General features: G+C 40.8%; 4 protein-coding genes and 2 long non-coding RNA genes across 21 annotated transcripts in view; 3 read left to right on the top strand and 3 right to left on the bottom strand.

Moving 5' to 3' along the window:
• LOC115665245 (uncharacterized) overlaps nt 1–9,606 on the bottom strand; it is a 43,466-nt gene extending 33,860 nt beyond the window's left edge. The window contains exons 1-5 of one of the 3 annotated variants that reach the window (XM_056317831.1): nt 9,273–9,606; nt 8,702–8,936; nt 8,429–8,503; nt 7,379–8,328; nt 5,268–5,815 (exon numbers count right to left, since the gene is read on the bottom strand). In XM_056317831.1, the coding sequence (XP_056173806.1) occupies nt 8,195–8,328; nt 8,429–8,503; nt 8,702–8,936; nt 9,273–9,383 (555 nt within the window). In that variant the 5' untranslated portion in view covers nt 9,384–9,606 and the 3' untranslated portion in view covers nt 5,268–5,815; nt 7,379–8,194. Of the gene's footprint in view, nt 1–5,267; nt 5,816–6,641; nt 7,216–7,313; nt 8,329–8,428; nt 8,504–8,701; nt 8,937–9,272 lie in introns of those variants that run through there. The other 2 variants (XM_056317833.1, XM_056317832.1) reach the window with 2 other exon arrangements.
• LOC115694064 (histone acetyltransferase HAC1-like) overlaps nt 1–23,285 on the top strand; it is a 106,454-nt gene that overhangs the window by 25,457 nt on the left and 57,712 nt on the right. Inside the window, exons 5-7 of one of the 4 annotated variants that reach the window (XM_056317821.1) lie at nt 12,948–13,062; nt 13,307–13,460; nt 13,705–14,083. In XM_056317821.1, coding sequence (XP_056173796.1) covers nt 12,948–13,062; nt 13,307–13,417 — 226 coding nt within the window. In that variant the 3' untranslated portion in view covers nt 13,418–13,460; nt 13,705–14,083. Of the gene's footprint in view, nt 1–11,140; nt 11,256–12,947; nt 13,063–13,306; nt 13,461–13,704; nt 14,084–23,285 lie in introns of those variants that run through there. The other 3 variants (XM_056317822.1, XM_056317823.1, XR_008817939.1) reach the window with 3 other exon arrangements.
• Nucleotides 407–8,644, top strand: LOC130139885 (protein ABIL3-like). 11 transcript variants are annotated; one of them, XR_008817943.1, is made up of 9 exons: nt 408–1,498; nt 1,783–1,865; nt 1,959–2,109; nt 2,433–2,706; nt 2,905–2,947; nt 3,024–3,109; nt 3,242–3,336; nt 3,455–3,526; nt 8,542–8,599. XR_008817943.1 is itself a non-coding variant. In XM_056317824.1 (8 exons), the coding sequence occupies exons 1-8, from the start codon at nt 1,394–1,396 to the stop codon at nt 8,543–8,545; spliced, it is 870 nt and encodes a 289-aa protein (XP_056173799.1). In that variant the 5' UTR covers nt 409–1,393; the 3' UTR covers nt 8,546–8,644. The 11 variants fall into 11 exon arrangements, 4 of the variants coding, with proteins under 4 accessions (XP_056173801.1, XP_056173800.1, XP_056173799.1 ...); XR_008817946.1 differs by lacking the exons at nt 2,905–2,947; nt 8,542–8,599 and adding an exon at nt 3,744–4,172 and having other exon boundaries at nt 2,433–2,532; nt 2,617–2,697; nt 3,455–3,637; XR_008817945.1 differs by lacking the exons at nt 2,905–2,947; nt 8,542–8,599 and adding an exon at nt 3,744–4,172 and having other exon boundaries at nt 409–1,498; nt 2,433–2,532; nt 2,617–2,706; nt 3,455–3,637.
• LOC130139890 (uncharacterized) overlaps nt 3,026–23,285 on the bottom strand; it is a 70,772-nt gene continuing 50,512 nt past the window's right edge. Inside the window, exon 3 of the long non-coding RNA XR_008817952.1 lies at nt 3,026–3,147. This is a non-coding gene — a long non-coding RNA (uncharacterized LOC130139890). The remainder of the gene's footprint in view (nt 3,148–23,285) is intronic.
• LOC115663315 (uncharacterized) overlaps nt 15,652–23,285 on the top strand; it is a 71,955-nt gene continuing 64,321 nt past the window's right edge. The window contains exons 1-4 of the mRNA XM_056317817.1: nt 15,652–16,146; nt 16,243–16,357; nt 16,601–16,865; nt 17,055–17,223. Of these exons, the coding sequence (XP_056173792.1) occupies nt 15,962–16,146; nt 16,243–16,357; nt 16,601–16,865; nt 17,055–17,223 (734 nt within the window). The 5' untranslated portion in view covers nt 15,652–15,961. The remainder of the gene's footprint in view (nt 16,147–16,242; nt 16,358–16,600; nt 16,866–17,054; nt 17,224–23,285) is intronic.
• On the bottom strand, nt 18,156–18,773 carry LOC130139891 (uncharacterized). The gene is made up of 2 exons (XR_008817953.1): nt 18,561–18,773; nt 18,156–18,460 (listed from the first exon to the last, which is right to left on the bottom strand). It is a non-coding gene; the product is annotated as an uncharacterized LOC130139891 (long non-coding RNA).

Here is a 23,285-nt window from a genome sequence, read left to right as displayed (position 1 = left end):
AAGCCCCACACCACCTGACTTCCTAAAAAAGTCCATTGTATCTTAATGTAGTGGGCCTCAATTGATGAAAACTCGAGCTAACAGCAACAGACAGCGGATGTATGTCGGCTCTGTTGAGGATTGACTTCTGTGTAGTACCAAATGCCAAACCGACACGGCATCTTTCACACAAGAAGGAGGTTTGTGTTTTCGATAGATGAGAGTGAGTGAAAATGATTGTATTACCCACAATCAAGAATAGATAGATATTATACTTGATCTTCACGTAAGAATAACTTGTAAAACCTCCTCTCACGTCACACTGCGTGTAGATATCGAGGGATGAGATAACTCCCGAGCCAAATGAATGGGAGCGGCCATTGGATCGGCGGAAATCTACCTTTTATGCTGGAAATGTAAAACCTTAGACTATTAGATGGAAGAAAATGCTCACATATGAGAGAATTATGGGCAAAGACAGACGAATTATTGGGATTTTACTGCAATTGGATGTTTCACTTTGGTAGTTTTCTGTTTGGGTCTGCGTTGCTTTCAGGACTTATTCCCAAAAAACCCAGTGCCTTTCTTGTCCTTGTTAGTACAGTGTAGCCTTCATCATATCCCAATTATTACTCTCCCCAACAGAGACTCAAAACAAGCTTGTGACAGAAGCGAAAGGCACAAATTGCGCAAACAATTATCTATAGCCATCTTTAGCAAGAGTCATCACTGCCTCACTATGGCATTTGGTGATGACACATCTCTGCAAGATGATTTTTCTGATCTCTCTCTCTCTCTCTCTCTCTCTCTCTGAATATCTAAGTTGAAGATCACTAATTCTGGTTATGCCATTTTGTATATCTTTCTTTAATTTCCTTGCCGAGGAATGTTAGTGAGCTGAAACTGGGCTCGGGACTTTGTCGTTGTAGACAAAAAGGGAAAAGAGCAGGTAACGTCAGCTTCATATTCGTTGCATGTGCTTTTTGCTCTCCTACTGAGATTTTTTCTCTAGTTCTTTTTGGACTTGCGGTTTGGCAATGCTCTATGTGATCCGTGACTTGACAAAACAACAAGAAAAGTTTGCTTGCCTTGGCAATAACTGTCGTCATCGTCACATGAAGAGCTCTGAGTTTTGCAATATCTCAGGATTTTAGCCTCGGCTTTGTTGGTAGAAAATGGTTGAGATAAGAATAAGGTAAGAACATCAAGAAGAAGAAATTACGTTTTCATGATTTGGCCGGACGGTGAAAGATAATAGAGAAGGAAAATGTTCTCTCGGTTAGAAGGAAAATAGAACTAGGACAAGACGTGTCTTGGAAATGGATAACAACAGTCAGGGCACGAGGGTGTGAATTTGAATCTGATTGCTTCATCTTCATAGTAACAGGTGAAGATACTCTAAAACTTTGGTACAATGGATGCTTCTCAGTTGCCTTCTTCAGTTTCCGCTCCTCAGGAAGCTTCGCATTATGATGAGCTCTCCATGAAACAGAGCTTGAACTTTTCAGATAGTCTGAAGGTACTTATATAAACACACGCACACGCACACCTGGAGTTTTCTTCAGAACATAACTACTAGTTACTTTTTCTAGGTTTACCTTGAAATTCGATTGATGTTCCTTTATGATCACATTTATCCATTTTCATACTTGTCTGTGTTCACGAGCCAGTTACTTTCCTCTACTTTTTTCGCTTGTTAGATGATCAAATTCCTCATGATCTGATCTTCATCATGTTCGAATTTCAGGGTGAAAAGGTTTGGATTTGTCATGCATGCTAATTGTCGTCTTTTTCACTAATCAGGACCTGAAAGATCTTAGGAAGCAGTTATACTCGGCAGCTGATTCTTTTGAATTGTCTTACAATAGACACGATCAAAAACAAACGTGAGATACATATGTTTTCATTTCATTATAGTGTACCGGCTTGGGCATTTATTTCTGTTGCACATCTCTATACTGGCCTTGACAATACTGTAGGGTGGTGAAGACACTGAGAGATTATGCAACGAAAGTTTTCATCAACACTGTGGATCACTTGGGCTCCATGATTTATAAGGTCAAGTGTCTCCTGGAAGACAAGATTGAGGAAGCATCTGCAATTGAGCTCAGATTCTCTTGTGTTCGACAGGTGCTATATAATTAGGTTTTCCTTGTTTTATAGGATTAAGGATGGGAAGGGCTTGCATGCCCTCTGATTTACCATGTGCAGGGTCTAACAAATTGCAATTTACCAAGAAGAATTAAGTTCTTGGAAATCTGAAATTACTTTAGATAAACTCCACAACGTGTGCGATCATATTACATTGCAACAAACTAATTCGAAGAGCAAAAGATACTCTAAATAGCAGAACATATCCTGCTTCAACAATAATATGGAAGATGGCATAGAGAACAACTATCTCTCATACTGTCGATTTATTTATCACTTTCAACCCTGTTTTTGTGTTTTAGAGACTACGAATGTGTGAGATGTTCATAGACCGTGGAGGCCTATCTCAGCGGTCACTAGTGATAAGAACTCCAAAGCACCACATGCGATATATCTTACCAGGCACGCTTCCCTTTACAAGATTTGTCATCGGTTTATTAAGACCAAGAGTTAGGAATAGGCTCATGCTTAAGAACTTTCTTTCAGTTTCAACAGCTAAAGACGGTGGAGCCAGCAAGAATCTGCGATACCACATGACAAGTGGAGTAAATGCCGAAATGTCCGCAGGTGAACATGGTATGACTCTTTTTCTGGTTTAGCTACCACTATGCTAATTGCACGGAACAAGATTGGTCTATTAGATGTAAAAAGTTGACGAGTCATAGAACTAGCTGATATCTAGCTCATCATTTGCATGTGTTCAACTTATTCCATCAAAAAGCAGAATGTCAAATGCTACTACTGACGTACTAATAACTTTATTTCTTTCCGAAGACATACATCCAAAAACTGTAGAGACTTCTATATCATTTGTCAGGTAACTTCTGATAGAATCTGTGCTAATCATCCTAGCTTCGAAAAGACCCGATGCTGACAGTGGAACACTGATGCAGGAGACGGCATTCGGCTACACAGTTTCCACAATCCTCCCCAGCCGGCACCTTTCCATTTGCAAGCACTTCATCCAACAAAAAACCAGGTCAGTGCACTCGACTTGAATGCTCCAGATTGCCATACCTAGCGTTTACGTTATGTTTTCATACCTTGTGATTGTATTATATGTCGTGTAGTCAGACAAGCTCCTAATGCAAGCCGCACTTTTTCTAATCAGAAAAACGCGCCTCCCCATTTCAATTTCAATTCACATGTTCAGGTTCTCTGGTCAATAGATCTACATCTCCAAACCCTTCTAATGCCAAAAGATGAGTTAAGCATCAATGATATTCAGTGCAGCTTGGCTATTAAGTTTTATTTTTTGTTGGACATGTCTTGCGGACATGATCTCTTATGAACGATTCTCTTATATGCCCACATGAACATCCAGTACCCATCGGAACCCCGAAGATCCACTTCAATGTCTACTCATGTTGAGAGGAGCAGAAGAACAGATATCGAGGTATATTCCAGCAAAAACAAACGTCTCTTAAAGGCCTTGCTTAGCATGCGGAAGTTGAGAAAGGACAACAAGTTATACAAGTTCTTGGACGATTACTAAGAAGAACAGGGGGTAAAGGAAACTGGGTAGACCCATATCTCAGTTTTTTGCATCATAACTGTACCTCAATATGTTGAAGATCACTGGAAATGATGTCGTATAACTAAAAATGTTTCAGATCAGACAACTGCAAATGAACTTGGCACTAGAACTCTCCACATAAAAACAAGAGCTCAACTGTACAGATTTCTTGTGTGATAGGCACAAGATTCTTGCGCGCTCCATCCAGATTATTGACAGTAGCAATATAGTTGATTGTGCAATGGATATGGTTCAAAATCCAAGATCAAAACTTGGACACTCAGCCTTCAATTTCAATGGATCTCCATCTCCTTCAGGGGTCATCCTTTCATCATTAGCATAGCCATGAGAACCACGTGAAAGAGATGCTTCGGAAACAAAATTGTTGCTGCAGCATTTGGGGTCAGCTTGTTCACGAGAAGGCTGAAAATGTTAATTGCAGCAGATGTACATGCTAGTCATACAAAAGCTCAGTGAAATTGTGAATGTCCTCAAGGTAAATAAAGAACGAAATTTTGGACTGGGATGTATTAGAGAATTCAAGCAGGTCCTCTTGCACCTAGTTTCAAAATTCCCTAGAAGCAGTTGCTATCTGCTGCTAATTTAATTCAGCTTGTCCAGTAGTTTGGACCAATGAGTTTCAACAAACATCAAAACTCATTAAGCTCTTATGGAAATTCAAGATGCTTAGAGTCACAGCCTTGCCACAGACAGGTCAAAATAGAGCTGAAAGAATCGATTACCGTAAAAAGAGTAGGACAAGTAGCCGTGAGATGCCTGTGAGTTGCCAATTGCAAAGCCCCTTGTATAGTGAAATTCATTGAAATCAGAGGCTGAGTTTGATGATATTTTACATTGACAGATGAGGAAACATATAATGCGAGAAAGCTAACACTAACATTAAACTGAAGCTAGTTCAGCAGCTGGCGCTGTCCTTGAGTACCATTACAAAACTTATCTGAATCTTGAAGCTCCTTTGTTAGTGAAGCAAAAGTTGCCTTACTTTCATATGTATTTTGGCAATGGCAACTTGATCTAATGGTTTTCGGAGGACAGATAACATTTGATAGGCTGCATCGATTGGATTACAAGAGATCATTTGCAAGCTGGAGTAAGTAACACAACAGGTTCCTCCAATAAATAAGAGAGTTAACTTTATAGGAAAAGCAAAATGAAGTGAGTGATCCATCAAAATCAATAAAACCAATCCCAAGCTTAATTGCATGACATTCTCTTTCTAGAGCAGGTCCGTGAAACAATCTATCCATTTTGCGGGCTTTACAAAGCTTACTGTAAATTACTTGACGCACCTGAATAACATAAAATTTCATTGTGCCTAAGTCTAACTACACATGCGAAAGATAGTAACATCAAAAGGCACAAGACAATTCTCATAAAGAGAAATTTCTACATAGAGTAATCACCATCATGGAGAGGCTTGGTCTTGGGAACTCTCCTGATGCAATCTGTGCTTTTCAAACCAGATATTCCACTGTTTGAATCTGAATCTCTCGCTGGATGAACCTTCCCTGAAGTTTTGTCTCCATGTTCATGCCAGAGTATTGTATTATCCAAAGATAAAGCGTTAGGCATCAAATAATTGAGGCACATAGAATTGATATCTATGGAAGAAAGAATTAGATGCTCCAATTCTGAATCATCTTGAGGTGACCATATCAGGCGAACAATCCTCCTCATATAAGTGCCCCTACTTGGTTAGGGAGGTAGCAACTTTCTCCTAACATGTTCTTTCAACATATTCATTTACAACTCTATCTTAATACCCACAGTTCCACCTAAATAACCTCTTCAATAATTCACTAGGATATAGCTAGACAAACAGGATGCATTAAGGAAAACTACAACCGAATACAATAAAGTTATTGAAACATCTGAATAGCATTGGATGAATCAATAATGCTGCAAACCTCCCAGGATTGATTGATCAACTTTAGCACCATCCACCTCCCCATGGCCTGTCCCCATTTCTCCAGCGGCGTGACATGGTTCACGATCATTCAAACCCATTGGTACCTTTTCTTTTACTACATGCTCCCCAATATCAACCAAGTGAGAATCAAATACCAGCGATTTTCCAGTTCCCAACACTTCATCTTTCCTAAGAAATTTATTCAACAAGACTTTCCTGCTAGCATCATACAGTGTGACCTGAATGATCCAAGGGGAAGAAAACAATGAGCAGAAAAGTAATTCCAGGAACTATAAATAATGGGTGTGAAAAGCCTTTGAACTTTTTTGGGTAGTGAAATGCACTTGAATTAGTGTGATAGTTGGGGCACATAATGAACCACTATCCAAAAAAGCAGAAGTGATTCATGTTGGATCAGCAAACAAAGTGGCCAGAAAACAGTGGCTTAAGGATGAAAACGTCCTTGAAAGTGCTTTGGAATGACCAGCCTCCCTAAGGATCCGCAAACTTCAAGCTGCAAAAAACCATCGTGGTATTTCTTGGCCTCTTGAGTTACTTGGGTTGTGTACAAAACCTACCATTCTACATGACAGGAAAATGTTAATCTCCAAGCGGGACATGCTCAGTTAAACTAACACAAAACAACGGGAGAACACAGCCCCCAAAAAGGAATATTCACATGCTCATGAGTATTGAAAATGACTGGAGAATAATAATGAACTTGTTATTGATTTCGTTATTTCAATAACCTCAAGCTAAATGTAGGCAGTAAATACACAGCAATACATACCTACCCTTGTAGAAATCTATCGGGATGTAGAAGGAACAATCTGCTAGTTAATGAAAGCTTCATTGAAAAATGTAAAAACTATAAAGGGATATGCTGAGGAATCCATATACTTGGTTCATTGCCCTCCTCTTTTCCATGAGGTTCGCTTAATTATGATTCATTCTTCACCCAAATCATGGTGCTAAAGCTAGGACAATGTCAAGAACATAACCTGACAAGGCGAATTCTGGACTTTCAAAACGCACAGACACACATTGTCCACCTCCGAAGCACAATGCCGAAACCTCAATAGATGGTTTTATATTTGGTGAAGCTTTTACACATCATACATTTTATCCTTTGAACTCAAGTTGGAAATCTGTTGTATCTAAGCTATTTCAAGAATCCATCTGGTTACGCAGTAGAGAGTTTTGCCCATGACAAGTACAAAAGTTTCCTTACAGTTCATCAAGCAGAAAATTGTGAGTTTGGCCAGTTTTTTTCTTCTGAAAGAGGAGTAATGAGTACATCTTTCAGTGCATCACAATCAGATTCAAGTCATTATTGTAGATCATCCAAAACATGAAGAGAAGGTATCATCCTCCTTAACTGAAAAGGAAGAGATCATATGAATAACAATGATGATTTTCAATTGTCATATCTCTTATCTAGTCAATGAAGAAAGTTTTAACTAGAAACAAAAACAAAGAATTGACTCTTGGCATCTGCAAGTTAAAGAATTTTTGGAAATTGTCCCACATTTTATGAACATCCTTTGAACTTGTGTCCTTAAAGCTCCGAATCACATTGTGTTGAAATATCATTTTGGTGAGTATGGAGTGTCCTGCAATTACATCAATTGCAGAGCACCTGAGGGAAATATAAACAATCAGGGAGAAAATGTTGACAATCTATTGGCAATTCAAGACTGTAGGCCAGGGGGAGGCAAATTACCTCCATAGAAAGACTAAACAGGAAAAAAAAAATTATACAACACCATGGAATGGATCAAATTGAACTGTATTCCAGGTACCTTTTACAGCAGATTTAATGGTAGTGACGTTATGCTGCTGCTTCTGAATATTTAATTTGTGAAGCGAATTGAAGCCTTTTCCAGATGCTTTTAGATCACTCAAAGATTCATGGTTTGCTTCACGATTGCCAACTTCAACCAAATGACCAGGAAATTCCATCATCTCCCCAGAGCTTACTTCTTCAGCTTTGTTCAGACCCTGCTATCTAAAAGTTTCTAGCTTGTATCATACAAGAAAACCTGGTAAAAAATCCAAATAAGGTTTCAATCATCTGAGCCATATTTATCCTGACAAAATTTTCACTAATCTGCTGAGAAAGGTATACATCATGAAGAAGAAAACCAACTAATAAAGGAAGCAAGAGCTGAAATTTAATTCGGCAATGAGATAGCTGGTATTATCGAACGGTAAAAATCCACAGTAGATGTAGACTGTATGACCTGCCTAGTCATAGATCCACTGCTTGTACAACGAAAGAAGCCATCATGATATTTTTTCAACTTTTGAGTTAAGTGTGTTGTCTCCAAGGCGTGCCAATCTATATCAAAAGGAATATCATGTCAACTGCAGTGCTGAGACATCAATAACAAACTCTTGAATATAACTGCATAGAGAATTTTGAGACCAGTTTTCTTAGGGAAATTTGGATACATGGTAAGAAGCTCCAGTGATTTCAATAGAAGCCATGAAAATATATAGAACCACTGGGATTGAGAAGATTTGATATACAAAGCATCAGAGTCGGGAGAATTAAAGATGTGTAGAAACAGTACCCCAAAGAAAATCAAGAACGGATTCACAATCAAAGACATACATCAAGAGAAAGACACAGCCTGGTATGGGCATAGATGAGTCAGCAAAAGTCCAAACTCGCCTGTTGTACTCGATGTCCTTGAGTTTGGACTTGCCTGCAATATGCCGTACTTGTTCATTTCATTCTTCTTGAATTCTGGGAATCAAAAAACAAAATAAAACGCATGCTAAGTTTTGTAGCCAGCATTTACTTGCAGTTAAGAGAGAGTAAGATTATGTAGGATATCATCGCCAACCTTTTATAATTTTCTGCGATGGGCTTAGGTCGATCGTCTGCTGTTTACCCTTTTCCACTTTGGTCTTCACATCTCCTTAAAAAGTAAGCCAAGTGGATTATATGATAATACAGGTAGATGAGCACAACATTGCGAGTGTACGAGTATGAGTTGTCAAATTTCAAACCAATGGAGACACCAGCATGAAGAAAAACAAATATGTAAGAACATACAATATATACCGGTGGAATCAGATACTTTGACGAACTTGTTTATGTGAAGGGCAGACAATACCGGCGGAATCAGATACTTTGACAAACGTGTTTCTGTGAAGGGAAGCTCTTCCCTTAGGAACTTTCTTTTCTCGGCTGCAAGTATAAGCATCATCAAGAGGCTTTGGCCCTCCTTCAGGCTCTCCAACATCAACCAAATAAGCGTTGAAGGTCATTGTCTCACCAGAACAAACAACTTCATCATTCTTCAAAATCCTGCATTCCAACAGCTGCTCGCCGTCATCATACAGCATTACCTGTCAAATCATCCAACCATCAATCACGGAATGAACTAATCTGCTCATAACAAGCCCAACCCCGGAGAGGATAACGACCAAAAGCACAGAGCAGAACTATCCGCGATGATAGTCAAAATCGAAATCCTAAGCAGCATCGAGCTGTTGCTTGCTATTTTGTTCAACCGAGTGAGCAAAATTCGGATAAAAAAGGGTAAAAAATCGATCGCCACTGCATCTTAGACATAGACTGGCCAATCAAAACGTCCGAGCCCAATGCAAGGAAACTAAAATTTGCTGATGGAGTCGAGTAGGACATGAATGGCGGAGATCAGTCGTGAGGGAGAGGGAACGCACCTTGGCGGTGGAGGAGTGGAGAGAGAGGAAGCCGTGGCGACAGGACTTGCGCTTCTTCTGCTTGAGGTGCTTCGTGAAGGTAACGTTCCATTTCGCCGGAGCTTCATCCATGGCGGTTTCTGCATTTGGGGAATGCGGAAGAAGAAGAAGATCTTCCAGGGATTTCGAGAGCTGCGAGAGCGATCCCGCTTTCAAGAGCTTAAATAGTTATGGCGGGAGATGAATTACTAATATGAGTTAAATCATATTAAATATCGATGTTCGCTAATTCATTTGTTGAAGTTGTTCCTAAATCCTTGAGTTTATATCATAATCATAATAATTTAATAATACATTAATATTAAGTCACATAATTTTTAATCATAAACTTATTAAATAATTCATCGGTTATGATGTAATTTTTATCTAGTCAATTACATCATATGTATGTGACATAATTACTACTCAATCATTTTCGGCACCCTAATTAAGGGGCTAATTCCATAAAAAAACACAAACTTTACTTTAAGTGATAATTCTGGCCCGATTTTTTTTGTCTCAATAAAAAGTATCAACTTTTACTCGAGTCCCAAATTTAGCCACTGTGATGTAAAATTTTCAAAATATTTGGGCCAGATTTGATATTTAAGTAAAAGTTAGTGATTTTTTATGAGACAAAAAAAAATTCGGGCTATAATTGTCATTCAAAGTAAAATTGGTGCGTTTTTTGGAATTGGATGCCTAATTAATTCAAACCTTTTGATTGCAGGAAGATAGCAAGGAAGATCTTGGAGGTTGCCTAGAGGTAAATAACAAATTACTGAGTAATTAGCATTTTCAAGGATGTCTTAGCATTTTCACTTTCTAAGAAATTTCATCTATAACTTTTTCTCATACGGTGGAGAAGAAGAAGACGATGAGCACTAGACTTCATGTTAGGAAGATTTATCTGATAATGCAATTTCATTCGATGTTTACTTATATCATAGTTCAGTAACAAATTATAGATACTTCAAGTTTTCTCTTTTATAGAATTTCAATATAATAATTGGGCTGAAATATCTTTTTATTGAGGCTCAACTAGTTAAAATATTAGGGTCCTCTTTAATTTGAGCTAGCTCATGAATAGGTCAATTTGGGCTAAGAGGATTTGGTCCTTCCAGTAACGAGAAAAGAATGATCACATCGATAAGAGGGTCAGGAAAAAAAAAGCCAAAATGAAAACGTTTATAGTAGTGGGAGCACAAAACTCGAGGAGTTAGGAAGAAAAAGATCTCTTATTTATAGAAATTGCATAAATATTATTTTACTCGTATTTTCATCCGACAATCCGAACATTACAAGTAAAGTCTATCTGACAGACATTTGTATGGTATAAGATTGTACCGTACATCATTAATCATCAATTATTAAATGATATTAATTGATAGAAAATGTTAACGATTTCAGAGAAGTCAATAAGTGAAATTTGAATAGTATTTTAAATTTCTGTGGCATATAGTGTTTCTGTGTAAAAAGTTGGCCCATCTGAAAGAATATCGCAATAATAGGGAAGTTCTAGCTGCACTTGCAACCCCCCCAACCCCCCCCCCCACACACACACACACACACACACTCTCCCATGGACACACTTTTTTATTATTTGACAATTGTTTCTTCTTTCCTCCAAATACGCTTATCTTAAATCAATATTTTGCTACATAAAAAGACATTTAAATCATAATAAATTATTTTGTTCTCTGGGTAGCATCCAAACAATGTTATAACTTAATGCCTCTATTTCCTTTGTCTTATTTTTTCTCATGATTATTTATGTAATTTCTATTTCTTTCTAATTAATCGCCACTATGAATACATAGCATAATTGATCTAGTCTTGTTTCCATTCAGTGGAAGAACAAGAGGGGAAGAACACGAGACATCTTTTTAGGGAGAACTCTCTAATAATGAAGTTTCGTTACTTGAAGCTTCTAAGGAGTCCTCAACAAATTCGGCATGGTTTAATGACAAACCTTATATATTATGGGATGTTATATTGAATTTGCTAGTGAATTCGTGGGATGACAGAGAGATCTAAAGGCGTGAAACTAATTCAACGAGCTGCGACACTAGTTAAAAGATCAGTTTACGAGATCTGGGAGCCACATCCATTTGTATTATTTCCAACCAATACTTCAAGCACCGAACTATATTAATTCAGCACTCGAGATCAATGTCTAAGGAAAGATCTAATTGAACAAGCTGCGGCACTTGGCCCTCCATAAAGAACTTTTTGATTTGTGTCTGCATGTGTGACTCGAAGCCCACATTAAGATGATCTTGAATCAATAGACATCAATAGATGATTTGTCAATTTGAAGAAAACTCAAATAACTCGGGAAATAAGTTCAAGTCAGCTGCTGCTTTATCATGCGCTAAAAGTATAACTCCAATAATTGATGCAGTTGACTCTATAATGTTTTTTTTTTCTCCCCCAGGAAAAATTTAGCCAAACGTGTAGTTGATTTCTGAATCGGTCAAGGACCGACTAAACAATCAATATAAAAAGCTATACATGCACTAATTCAATTCATTTAATTCTTTTTTAGGGGCTACATTCTAGGTCTTGTAATTTTTTTTTATCTGTCTTATCTTGTGATGCTAATTCTTCTCGCTCTTTGAATTTTGCTATGCTTATTAGAGAGCGCACGAGTCGTACACCGTACATGTGATACTATTGTCTAGCTCTTGTACCTTACTAAGCAATTACATATGAGCCCCTCCTCCTTCGTGCGTACTCTGTACGCAATACAAAAGGTAGAAGAGTCCAAGCAGAGTCACTACTACGGATAAGGGTTGGATTTCTCACGGGCTCAAATTGAGACGATCGTCGATCGTCCCGATCAATCCGATTGATCTACGAATTGGAGATCACTGCCTACTGCTCCGTTGCTCTTCTCGTCGCCGATCGCACATCGCTTCAGGTTCGTCGGTCCCCGATTTCGTCCTCTCTAGCGTTTTGTTTCTCTTGCTACGGGGGGGCGGATTCCGTGTCTTATAAGGTTCCTGTTTCGCACCACGACGGTTCTCCAGTCCTTCGATCTGCCTCCCGTTATCAGAAGCTTTGATTTTTTTTCAGCATCCGGATGTGAATTTTTTTCCCGATTCTCTCCCTCTTCCCGTGCTCGAGAGATTCTCGAGAGAGTGATGTTGAATGTCGTCTGCTTTTGCTTGCTTTGTCGATGCTCTCTATAATCTCTTGTCATGGCTGTCTGCACTAGTGCCTGGCGGTTCTGGGTGTGGTTTGTTCGCTGTGGATAAAGGTTTTTTTTTTAATTAATATGTATGTGAGCACCAGCTCGGGCATGCGTAGACCCTTTGCGAGTTTTGAACGATCACAGGAAGGGTGAGCGAGATCTTTTTGTAAATTGATTTGATGAATGTAGAGGCAGATATGTCGGGGCATGTATCTAGTCAATCGGGCGCTCAGTTGCCTGGGGTGTCCCACCAAAATGGGAATGCTGTCCCGGATATAGTAGCTGCAGGCGGTGGTGTCCCTCCTGCTGCGTTCGGCACGGACACGGATCTTCTCAGAGCTCGGAGCTATATGCAAGAGAAGATGTAATCTAATCTGGAGCACTTGTTCTTCTTGTGCTTTTAACCTCCACAGCTCCATAGGTCCTTGTTTGCTGATTGAACTTTTTACTGTCCTTTTCAGCTTTGTTCTCTTAGCACAGCGGCATCATCAGCCAATTAATGACTCTCAAATGCAGAAGCTGAAGGATATCGTTAAACGCCTAGAAGACGGTCTCTTCAAATCTTCTCACTCGAAGGTCTTCCCATCCTCATCATTTCTCTCCACTTCTTCTTTGCAAAAGTACAAAAGGCGGCTTATGATTGCCCTTTATTGGGTTTTTTTTGTGGGGTTTTACATTTTACATCCACAAAAGCCAATAATCTGTTCATTTCTCTTGCCTAATTTCACATGTTTTTCATGTCATTCTCAGTATTTCCTTTTCTTTTTTTGGTGAATAGGACTTGACATTCTTTTGCTACTTTAATATTACAATTATGCAGGATGAGTATATGAATTTAGGCACATTGGAGTCCCGGTTGCATAGTTTGATCAAGCGTCCATCTCTTAATAATCGAAATCCAGTCAATCCTAATTCAATGACACAACGATGATTCCAACTCCTGGATTGTCGCATAATGGAATTCGACCCTTATGGTGATATCTTCTTTCCTCCGAACACCCTTATTTCAAATTATAGCCGCATAAAATGACATTCAAGTCATAATACATTATTTTATATTCTTTGCTCTTGTTAGCATCCACAAATTATCATAACTTAATGCCTATATTTGCTTTTCCTTCTTTTTCTGTCGTTATTATTTGAGTAATTTCTTTTCCTTTCTAATTAATCACCTCTATCAATACATAGCATAATTGATGTAGTCTTGTTTCCATTCAGCGGAAGAACAGGAGGAGAAGAACGTGAGACATCTGACTAGGGAGAACTCTCTAATAATGAAGTTTCGTTACTTGAAGCTTCTAAGGAGTCCTCAACAAATTCGGCATGATTTAATCGTCATTTCTTGTGAAACCTTATATGTTATGGGATGTTATTCTGAATTTGCTAGTGAACTCGTGGGATGACAGAGAGATCCAAAGGCGTGAAACTTAACTGTTCATGTGGTAATTAATGGTTTGCAATTTGTTTATGTGCCTGGTCATGTGTCGTGTTAAGTATTCCAAGCTCTGTTTAGACAGCATTCGAGTAATGTTCGATGTTATGAAACTTATAAAGCTGGTGGCCCCTTATATTATGGAACTAATGCTGATTTCTCGCAGTTTTAAGTATTGTCATGTATCTTGTGAAGAACTGTTTGGTGCTCCTGAAAAAAGTGTTATTGAAAAATTTTTCTTTCTTGTATTTGGCTATTTACCATCAAGTATGCTGTAGTCGATGTATGACCATTTTGTGAGAGCTAAAACACCCTGTTGTCTTGTTTTAAGTAGATGATGAATGTATAGGTTTATGAGCCATCATCTTGTGGGTGCCTAATGTAAGAGGAAGCCAGTGTTTGTCCATCAAAGTTCCCATAGTGCATATTTCACTAGGCCAATTCCTACGTGATCAGGCTATTAGTTCCTCACTCAGGACTTGAGCATGCCTCGAGCCACAGGTATGCTTAAGTCTGCCTTAGCTTCGGGTTCATCTTCTACTTTTTGCTGATTTTCATAGCTCATACTGCTAGAAAAGGCGTTTGGCTGTTTTGAGTTCCCTGTAACTATTAACGCAAGCAACAACAAACTTTGGTCGGTTCATAGAATGTGTTTTGATTTCGGGACCGCCAATGTGTTTGCGGATAGAGCCAGTCTTATGCTGACTGACAGGCATCTCAGGCACCACTTTCCTGGAACAATATCTAAGCGAGCATTGATAGAGATTGAACTAAGTCTGTGCCTATACTAAGTTTTCTTTCCTACACTTAGAGTTGATTATATTTAGTGGCATTGCGACAAACCTAGTATGTCAGCTGGAGCTAGCTTAAGGAAAAAATCAGTTTGCAAGATTTGGGAGCCACGGCCACCCATATTATCTCCAACCAATACCTTGAGCACCAAACTATTAGTTCAACACTTGTGATCAGTGTTTCAATAAAGATGCAATTCAATGAGTTGAGAAACCTGACCCACCATAAAGAACTTTCCGATTTTTTGTTTGCACGTGTGACTAAAAGCCCACGTTAAGATGATTCAAGTGTGCGGCTGCGTCATGAATTCATTTAATATAAAAACCTATGCATACACTAAATGAATTCATTTAATTCTTTATTAGGGAAAAAGAAGGGAGTTGGCTCCAATCTGGCTCTTTGCACGGTTGCACCTTACCAAGCGAATTAAGGGGCACTGACCCCACAATAACATGAGAGCCCCCCTCCTTCGCACGCACTCTGTACGCACTACAAAAGGAAGAGTCCTAGCAGCCAAAACCGGTCAAATCTTTGTGTGCAGTTATGAGAGGCCCTTCAAGGAAGGAAATTCAATCAAAGATAAGAAAACGTGGGATTCCTATCCTCGCATCTGATCAGCGATGATTTCTCCAGTAAAAATCGTTCTCAATATTACGGATTTCGGATTGGATTTAGCACGAACCCAAAGTTCGAGATATAATCTAACATAAATAGAATTGAGACCATCGTAAATCGTCGCGATCAAATCCGATTGATCTCCGAATTTGAGATCACTGCCTACTGGCGCCGTCGCTCTTCTCGTCGCGGATCGCACTTCACTTCAGTTTCGTCGATCCCCGATTTCGTCCTCTGACGGGGGGATTCCGGGTCTCATAAAAGGTTCGTATTTCGCACCACTGACGGTTCTCCAGTTCTTCAACCCGTCGTCTCCCGTTATCAAAGCTTTGATTTTTTTTTTCCAGCATCTGGATGTGAACTTCTTCCCAATTTTTCTCCCTCTTCCCGTGCTCGAGAGATTCTCGAGAGCGTGATGTTGAATGTCGTCTGCTTTTGCTTGCTTTGTCGATGCTCTCTATAATCTCTTGTCATGGCTGTCTGCACTGGTGCCTGGCGGTACTGTGTGTGGTTTGTTCGCAGTGGATAGAGGGTTTTTTTTTTTGTATGTGGGCACCAGCTCGGGCATGCGTAGACCCTTTGCGAGTTTGAATGATTACAGGAAGAGTGAAGCTCGAGCTTTTGTAGATTGATGTGATGAATGTACAGGCAGATATGTGGGGGCATGTATCTAGTCAATCGGGCCCTCAGTTGCTTGGGGTGTCCCAGCAAAGTGGCAATGTTGTCTCGAATACGGTAGCTGCAGGCGGTGGTGCCCCTCCTGCTGCGTTTGGCGCGGACACGGATCTTCTCAGAGCTCGGAGCTATATGCAAGAGAAGATGTAATCTAATCTGGAGCACTTGTTCTTCTTGTGCTTTAACCTGCACAGTTCCAGTGGTCCTTGTTTGCTGATTGAACTTTTTACTGTCCTTTTCAGCTTTGTTCTCTTAGCACAGCGGCATCAGCAGCCAATTAATGACTCGCAAATGCAGAAGCTGAAGGATATTGTTATACGCCTCGAAGACGGTCTCTTCAAATCTTCTCACTCAATGGTCTTCCCATCCTCATCATTTCTTGCCTCTTCTTTTTTGTAAAAGTACAATAAGCGGCGGATGATTGCCCTTTATTGGGTTTTTTTCGGTGTTTTACATTTTATATTTGCGAAAGCCAATAATCTGTTCATTTCTCTTGTCTGGTTTCACCTGTTTTTTCTCGTGATTATCAGTATATCCTTTTCTTTTTTTGGTGGATAGGACTTGCCATTCTTTTGCTACTTTAAAATTACAATTATGTAGGATGAGTATATGAATTTGGACACATTGGAGTCCCGGTTGCATAGTTTGATCAAGCGTCCATCTCCTAATAATCAAAATCCAGTAAATCCTATCTCAATGACAACGATGATTCCAAGTCCTGGATTGTCGCATAATGGCAGTTCGACCATGACGGCGACAACTTCAGTGGATGCACCTATGAGTAATATAGCTGGGAGTAGCAGCGTGCAGCCAACGAATGCAAACACGGGAAGCCTTATGTCAAACAGAATTAATCCAAAGGCATGTGCTCTCTATAAACTCTTGTTATGGCTGTCTGCATTGGTGCCTGGCCGTATTAGTTGTAGTTGTTCACTGTGAATAGAGTTTTTATGTATGTAGCACCAGCTCAGGCATGTGTAGACCCTTTGCGAGTTTAAATGATTACAGGAAGAGTGAGAGCTTTTGTAGATTGATGTGATGATTGTACAGGCAGATATATCGGGGCATTTATCTTGTCAATCGGGCACTCAGTTGCCTGGGTTATCCCAGCAAAATGGCAATGTTGTCCTGAATATAGTAGCTGCAGGCACTGGTGCCCTTCATGCTGCGTTCAGCGTGGACACGGATCTTCTCAGAGCTCGGAGCTATATGCAAGAGAAGATGTAATCTAATCTAGAGCACTTGTTCTTGTGCTTTAGCTTCCACAGTTCCATTGGTCCTTGTTTGCTGATTGAACTTTTTACTGTCCTTTTCAGCTTTGTTCTATTAGCACAGAGGCATGCACAGCCAATTAATGACTCTCAAATGCAGAAGCTGAAGGATATTGTTATACGCCTCGAAGACGGTCTCTTCAAATCTTCTCACTCAAAGGTCTTCCCATCCTCATCATTTCTCTCCTATTCTTCTTTGTAAAAGTACAAAAAGCGGCTTATGATTGCCCTTTATTGGGTATGTTTATAGTGTTTTACGTTTTACATCTGCGAAAGGCAATAATATGTTCATTTCTCTTGCCTGGTTTCACCTGTGTTTTCTCGTGATTATCAGTATTTCCTTTTTTTTGGTGAGTAGGACTTGACATTCTTTTGCTACTTTGAAATTACAATTATGTAGGCTGAGTATATGAATTTGGGCACACTGGAGTCCCGGTTGCGTAGTTTGATCAAGCGTCCATCTATTAATAATCGAAATCCAGTGAATCCTAATTCAATGACAACGATGATTCCAACTCCTGGATTGTCGCATAATGGGAGTTCGACCATGATGGCGACATCTTCAGTGGATGCACCTCTGAGTAATATGGACGGGAGTCGCAGCATGTAGCCGACGAATGCAAGCACGGGAAGCCTTATGTCAAGTGGTGTCACGCAAACACAGGAATCCTTATGTGAAGCCTTATGTCAACTTGAATTGTAAATGAACATTTTCATTCAGATGTAGACCTTATGTAGGATGTTTTGCTATGTTTTGAAGTTGGGGTATAATTTGAACGATTTTCCTGTTTCCCAGAATATCAATGAAGATATAAACACCTACACACTGGCGCTGATGATCAAACATTCACTTGGAACATCGACCAGAAAAGGATGAGAATGCAAAACAATAGGGGATTTATTCACATTTCAGAAAATGTTACAGCTAAAATATTCAACCTGTCATTCCCTATGAAGGAACAAAAATAAGCACGACATACGACAAACCTGACCTGTGGACTCTGCGTGTAAGAATGAATCACATGCCAGCTACTCAAGATTTTTCCAGTGATCAAACATACCTGCTTTCGGAGTAAACCCAGCATCAGGTAAATAGCCATCTCTGCACAGGATGCTGCATTTCCCGTGAAGTCACCTGGAATCCTGGCAACTTTTATTCCATTTTTGGTGGCAGTGTCAATATCAACACCTTCATGAAGATGTAAATGTTGGGTACTAAATTCAATTAAGATCTAACAAAACATAGTAATAATACTGACAAAATAAACCAAACTCCGAGAGATTATCACCTTCCAGACCGACACCATATTGCATTATAAGCTTCATCTGTTTCACTCAAGCTATAGTATCTGAGTCGAGGCGCTTGTTCTTCACCACACAAATATGGTAGTTTCCTATAACATGTGGCACATCATCAAGGGCCACCTCATCGATCTACGAAAATGGAAAACAGATGAACGAATGATCTTCAAGGTGCAGCTAGAGACAAAATTTGGAAACATATGAAACATTAATTAGTCCTTACACTGCCATAAACCCAAGCACACTGATTAACGCGGATATATCTACATTTAAACGTAAGACCGAGCCGAATGTGCAAAGTTGAACATGCTTTCTATTCCTAGTCTGTTATTTATCCAAAGGCATGTGCTGGCGATAATGGGATCGTTACGGCAAGTTTAAGTAGGACCCTGACAAGAGCAGATTGGTTTTGTATTTAGCCAAGTAAAAATTTCATCGCTTACCACAGTGTCTCAAAGTATACAATTCTACTATCTTACAACGATCAGAGGCAGAAACGGGATATCACTACAGTGCAATAGGTAGTTGAAATCTGGCTCTACCAATGGATGTGAAAATAATTGGCCGGCATCGAGACCTCAAGTCGATGCAATCAAATCCCTTTTTTCCGCTCAAAACACATCCAGCTAGCTCCATCAACCACTTGCAACCGAAGATAGTGGAACATTAAGCATTTTCTTTCATATACCGTAGGGGAATCAGAATCACATAGGGTCTGAACCTGGATAAATGGTCATTGGCTCAAGTAGACTTTGGTGAGATAGGCCAGGAAGTAGGGCCTGCAAAAGAGGATGCGGGTGACGCCTTCTTCACCGGCTCCGTTCCCATTTCCCTCCACTTCCGTTGAGCTTGTGAAGCTGTAACTCGGAGTTACAGAGAGAGAGAGAGAGAGAGAGAGAGAGAGAGAAGGCAGGGACGTTGACGTACTGACAACTGGGGACGGGTGAGGTAGAGAAAGAGACGGAGTTTGCAGCCTTCACAATCTACACCAAAGTACAGAACATTCCTCGATGACAGACTGAATCAAAATCCGAAAGGATGCTATTCAGTTCGATCGAGCGAGCTAAATTTGAGGAAAAGACGGTAACAAATCGATCGCCACTGCATTTTCGACATAGACTAGCCAATCAAACCGAATCATGTCCAATCGCAGGTAACTAAGTACGCTGATCGAGTTGAGCTGGGACATGAACGGCAGATATCAGTAGTAAGCGAGAGAGAGGCAGCCGTCATGATAGACCTTGCGCTTCTTCTGCTTCAGGTGCTTCGTGAAGACGACGCTCCACTTCTTGGAAGCATCATCCAGGGCGGTTTCTGCATTTGGGGGGATGAAGAAGAAGAAGATCTTCCATGGATTTCGAGAGCTGCGAGAGTGACACCGCCTTTGAGAGCTTAAATAGTTATGGCGGGAGATGAATAATTTAAGGCAAAAGGACACTATAAGTGCCATAACTTGTGTACGGAGATCACTTTGATGCCATAACTTTTTTTCGGATCACTTTGGTGCCAAGTCGGAGGAAAAACGATCACTTAAGTGTCATAAGTTTTTTTGGATCACTTCATCTAAAATTTTTGAAAACGATCACTTAAGTGCTAAAATTTTTTAAAAACGATCATTGAAGTGCTAAAATTTTTGAAAACGATCACTTAAGTGCCAATCTCCGGCGAGCCACGTCAGCTTCAGAAATTAATAAAAAAAATGCCACGTCGGATTTCCGGCGAAAAATTGTGTACGGCACCGGAGTTGGCACTTAAGTGATCGTTTTTAAAAAATTTTAGCACTTAAGTGATCGTTTTTCAAAAATTTTAGCACTAAAGTGATCCAAAAAAAACTTATGGCACCAAAGTGAGCGCCGTACACAAGTTATGGTACTTGTAGTGTTCTTTTGCCAATAATTTAATATGAGTTCAAAGGCTAAGTCACTGCGCAACCACACACTTTGCGTGACTTTCTCAAACAAACTTTTGATTCGGTTTTAACTCACACCGCGAGCTAAACAAGAAAGCCTATTAACAGGAGAGCATCGTATTTAGCACGACAGCATCAAGCAAACTCATGATTCGTCCTTTAATCAAGAAAGCCTTTATACCTTCTCAAGTCTCTGTCATAACCCTCCTGAGAAGTTTAATCACATTCTGTTGGGGGGAAAAGATCCCAAAGTGTCCATCGATAATTTTGTTGGACCCACATTTATGCAAAAGTTTCAGCCATTGAATTATGTGCCAAGTAGGAATTATCTATTTTTTTTTTACTAGCTTTGGACATCCAATGCGGAATTTCTTCCCTCTCATGACTCTCGCGCGTGTGTTCGGTGCATTTTGTGCGGGATAATGTGACCGATTATATAATCAATGTAACAGACTGAATTTTCGATCCTTTTCCCGGGATTTAAAAAATGAATATTTTGGCCAATGCACTTATAGTGAGATCTCACCCGGAAATGCGCATTCACGGGATGCTAACCTTAGGGGTAAGGCCATTACGGGACTGAGTTCGCACGACCAAAGAACTCGATCTTGGTTCGACCTTCGACCATAAAGATTGACGAGGGAATGTTTTGAGCCAACTGAGACCGATCTAATTGATTGATCGTGTCCGAAGGGAATTAGCGACAGACCCTCACAATTACATGACAATCGAGATCGCCTTGGTACGAGTAAACTTAAACGTGATTGGACTTAGTGTCGGTCACGGGTCGAGAGCGCGTAATCCCAACGAGCCACCCGTTAGCAAGAGATAAGCTAAAGTCGCGATTGTTCGATTTTAGTCATTTCTTGGAATTCGGTCCCGGGAATCGAGAATTTTGAAAGTGACAATTTTGAGCGGTCGATAACGTTTTTGGCTTGGCCAACCTTGGGGCCACCCATTTCTGCAAAAAAATGGATTTCGGTTCAGGACCGGAAAAATTACGATTTTGCCCCTCTGGACCCCGACGTTGATTTTGAGGCCGTATGAGATTATTTTTCGCGGCCGATGTCATTTTAGGGTGGCCACGCACATTTAGAGTTATTGCGGTCAAAAATTGGAATTTTGGCTCGGAAGTAAAAAATAATATTATTTTAATCCCCAGGACTTTGCAGTCGATTTTCAAGGGCTTAAGAGGCTATTTTCGCGATTCCGACGCCATATTATGTTGGCCACACCCATTTAGGGTTGGTATAGCCAAAAATTGGAATTTCGTCCCGGGACCGGAAAAATGACCATTTTGCCCCTGGGCTATTTTTGGGTTCCGAATTTTGGGATATTTTTGGAATAATCAGGTCTGAAATATCAGCTCAATTATTGGACCTTGGACGCTTTTGCCCCTCAATTATTGGATATGGACGAACGAGGACCGTCGGATTAGGGGTATTTTGGTCAAATTCTCCGGATCGGCGACACGTGGCGCCATTAGCCCATTATATTTGACTGGTCTGACCAGCATTCTCTCTCCTCTCTCATTCTGGCCAGACCACTCTCTCTCCTCTCCCTCGAAACCTCTCTCTCCCTCTTCCTCCTTCTCGGCCGCCGTCCGTACGCCGGAGCTCACCGCCGCCACACCGGAGCTTGAACAGCCGAGCTGCTGCCGCCGTGACGCTTCATCCGTCCATACGTCGCGCGTATGTCGCCGTCCGTACGGCGTCCGTACGTCGCCGACATTACGTCTCCGCCGGCGACGCCGCCGCCACCGCTGCTCTGTTCCGGCCACCATCCAGCCAGCTTGCCCTGTTTTTATTAGGTAAGTGTCTCCCCCAAAAACTACCTAGGACCTCGGGTATTTCTAAGCTCGTTTAGGACACGGTTTAGGCAATTTTTATGGCTGCTTTGGGACTGAATGAGTGGCTAATTGTTTGGTGGTTGTGGACTGAATTGGCGATGAAAATTTGAGGTTTAGGAAGCTCGGGTAGGGCTGTGATGTTGTGGCTGGATTGGGGGTTGAATTGTGCAATTGATTGGCGAGATTGTGCCTTGAATGGAAATTTGGTATGTGGTTGTGTGAATTGTGTTTATTGGCTGATTTTTGAGTGATTGTCGGGCCGAATGTGGATTGGTGATATGCCGTGTGTGTTTGGCCATGAGGTGTGGTGGTGTGATAGTGCATTCGCGTATTGAATTCGCGTGCCAACAATGTGTGATTGGGTGGCGTGTTCGTGTGACGAGGATGTGAAATTGTGAAATGTGTGTGTGAGGTGTGTATGTTTGGCCGTGCGTTTGTTGGCCGTGTGTAAATGTGGTTTGAGTGGAACGAGGGTATGGAAATGTAGGATTTGTGGTAAAGGATCCGTCCTGAGGAGTGTTCGTTTACACGGGGCCGATCTTGTCCCGACGAGGTGACGATACCCGGCCCGACTGGTGTCGATGCCCGACGAGGTCGAAGACCGCTCGCCCGGATGCGTTTTACACGGGCACGGTAATTAAGGAAAGGGAGAGGTAGGATTCCGTCCCGAGGCGTGTTCGTTTACGCGGGACGATGCCGTCACCGGACGAACGATGCCACCTTCGTCGAGGTGACGATGCCTGAGGTCGAAGAGCCGTTGAGCACATGCGTTTTACGCGGGCGCGGTAGTGGTGGAAGAGTTGAGAATGAGCGGGAATTGGCTTGAGGTGCGAAATTCGGAAAAGGGATGCGTGGTGTGGGTCAGTGTGCGAGTGTGTTTGTATCGATTGCTATGGTGCTCGATTATGAGGTAAAATACTGATAGGCACGGTATGGGACGTATCCAAGTAGGTT

This window comes from Syzygium oleosum, unplaced genomic scaffold, assembly GCF_021117445.2.
Source record: "Syzygium oleosum isolate NSW1041296 unplaced genomic scaffold, Sole_v2.1 Sole_v2.14, whole genome shotgun sequence".
Classification (NCBI taxonomy): domain Eukaryota; kingdom Viridiplantae; phylum Streptophyta; class Magnoliopsida; order Myrtales; family Myrtaceae; genus Syzygium; species Syzygium oleosum.
The sequence above is the reverse complement of the archived record's forward strand: the minus strand, read 5'-3'. Positions and strand labels throughout refer to the sequence as shown.

Coding starts and splice junctions, on each gene's coding strand:
- LOC130139885 (XM_056317824.1), top strand. CDS start 1,394: ATGGATGCTTCTCAGTTGCCTTCTTCAGTTTCCGCTCCTCAGGAAGCT. Junction 2,110..2,432: donor GATTCTCTTGTGTTCGACAG/GTGCTATATAAT, acceptor TTTGTGTTTTAG/AGACTACGAATGTGTGAGAT. Junction 3,337..3,454: donor CTTCTAATGCCAAAAGATGA/GTTAAGCATCAA, acceptor ATGAACATCCAG/TACCCATCGGAACCCCGAAG.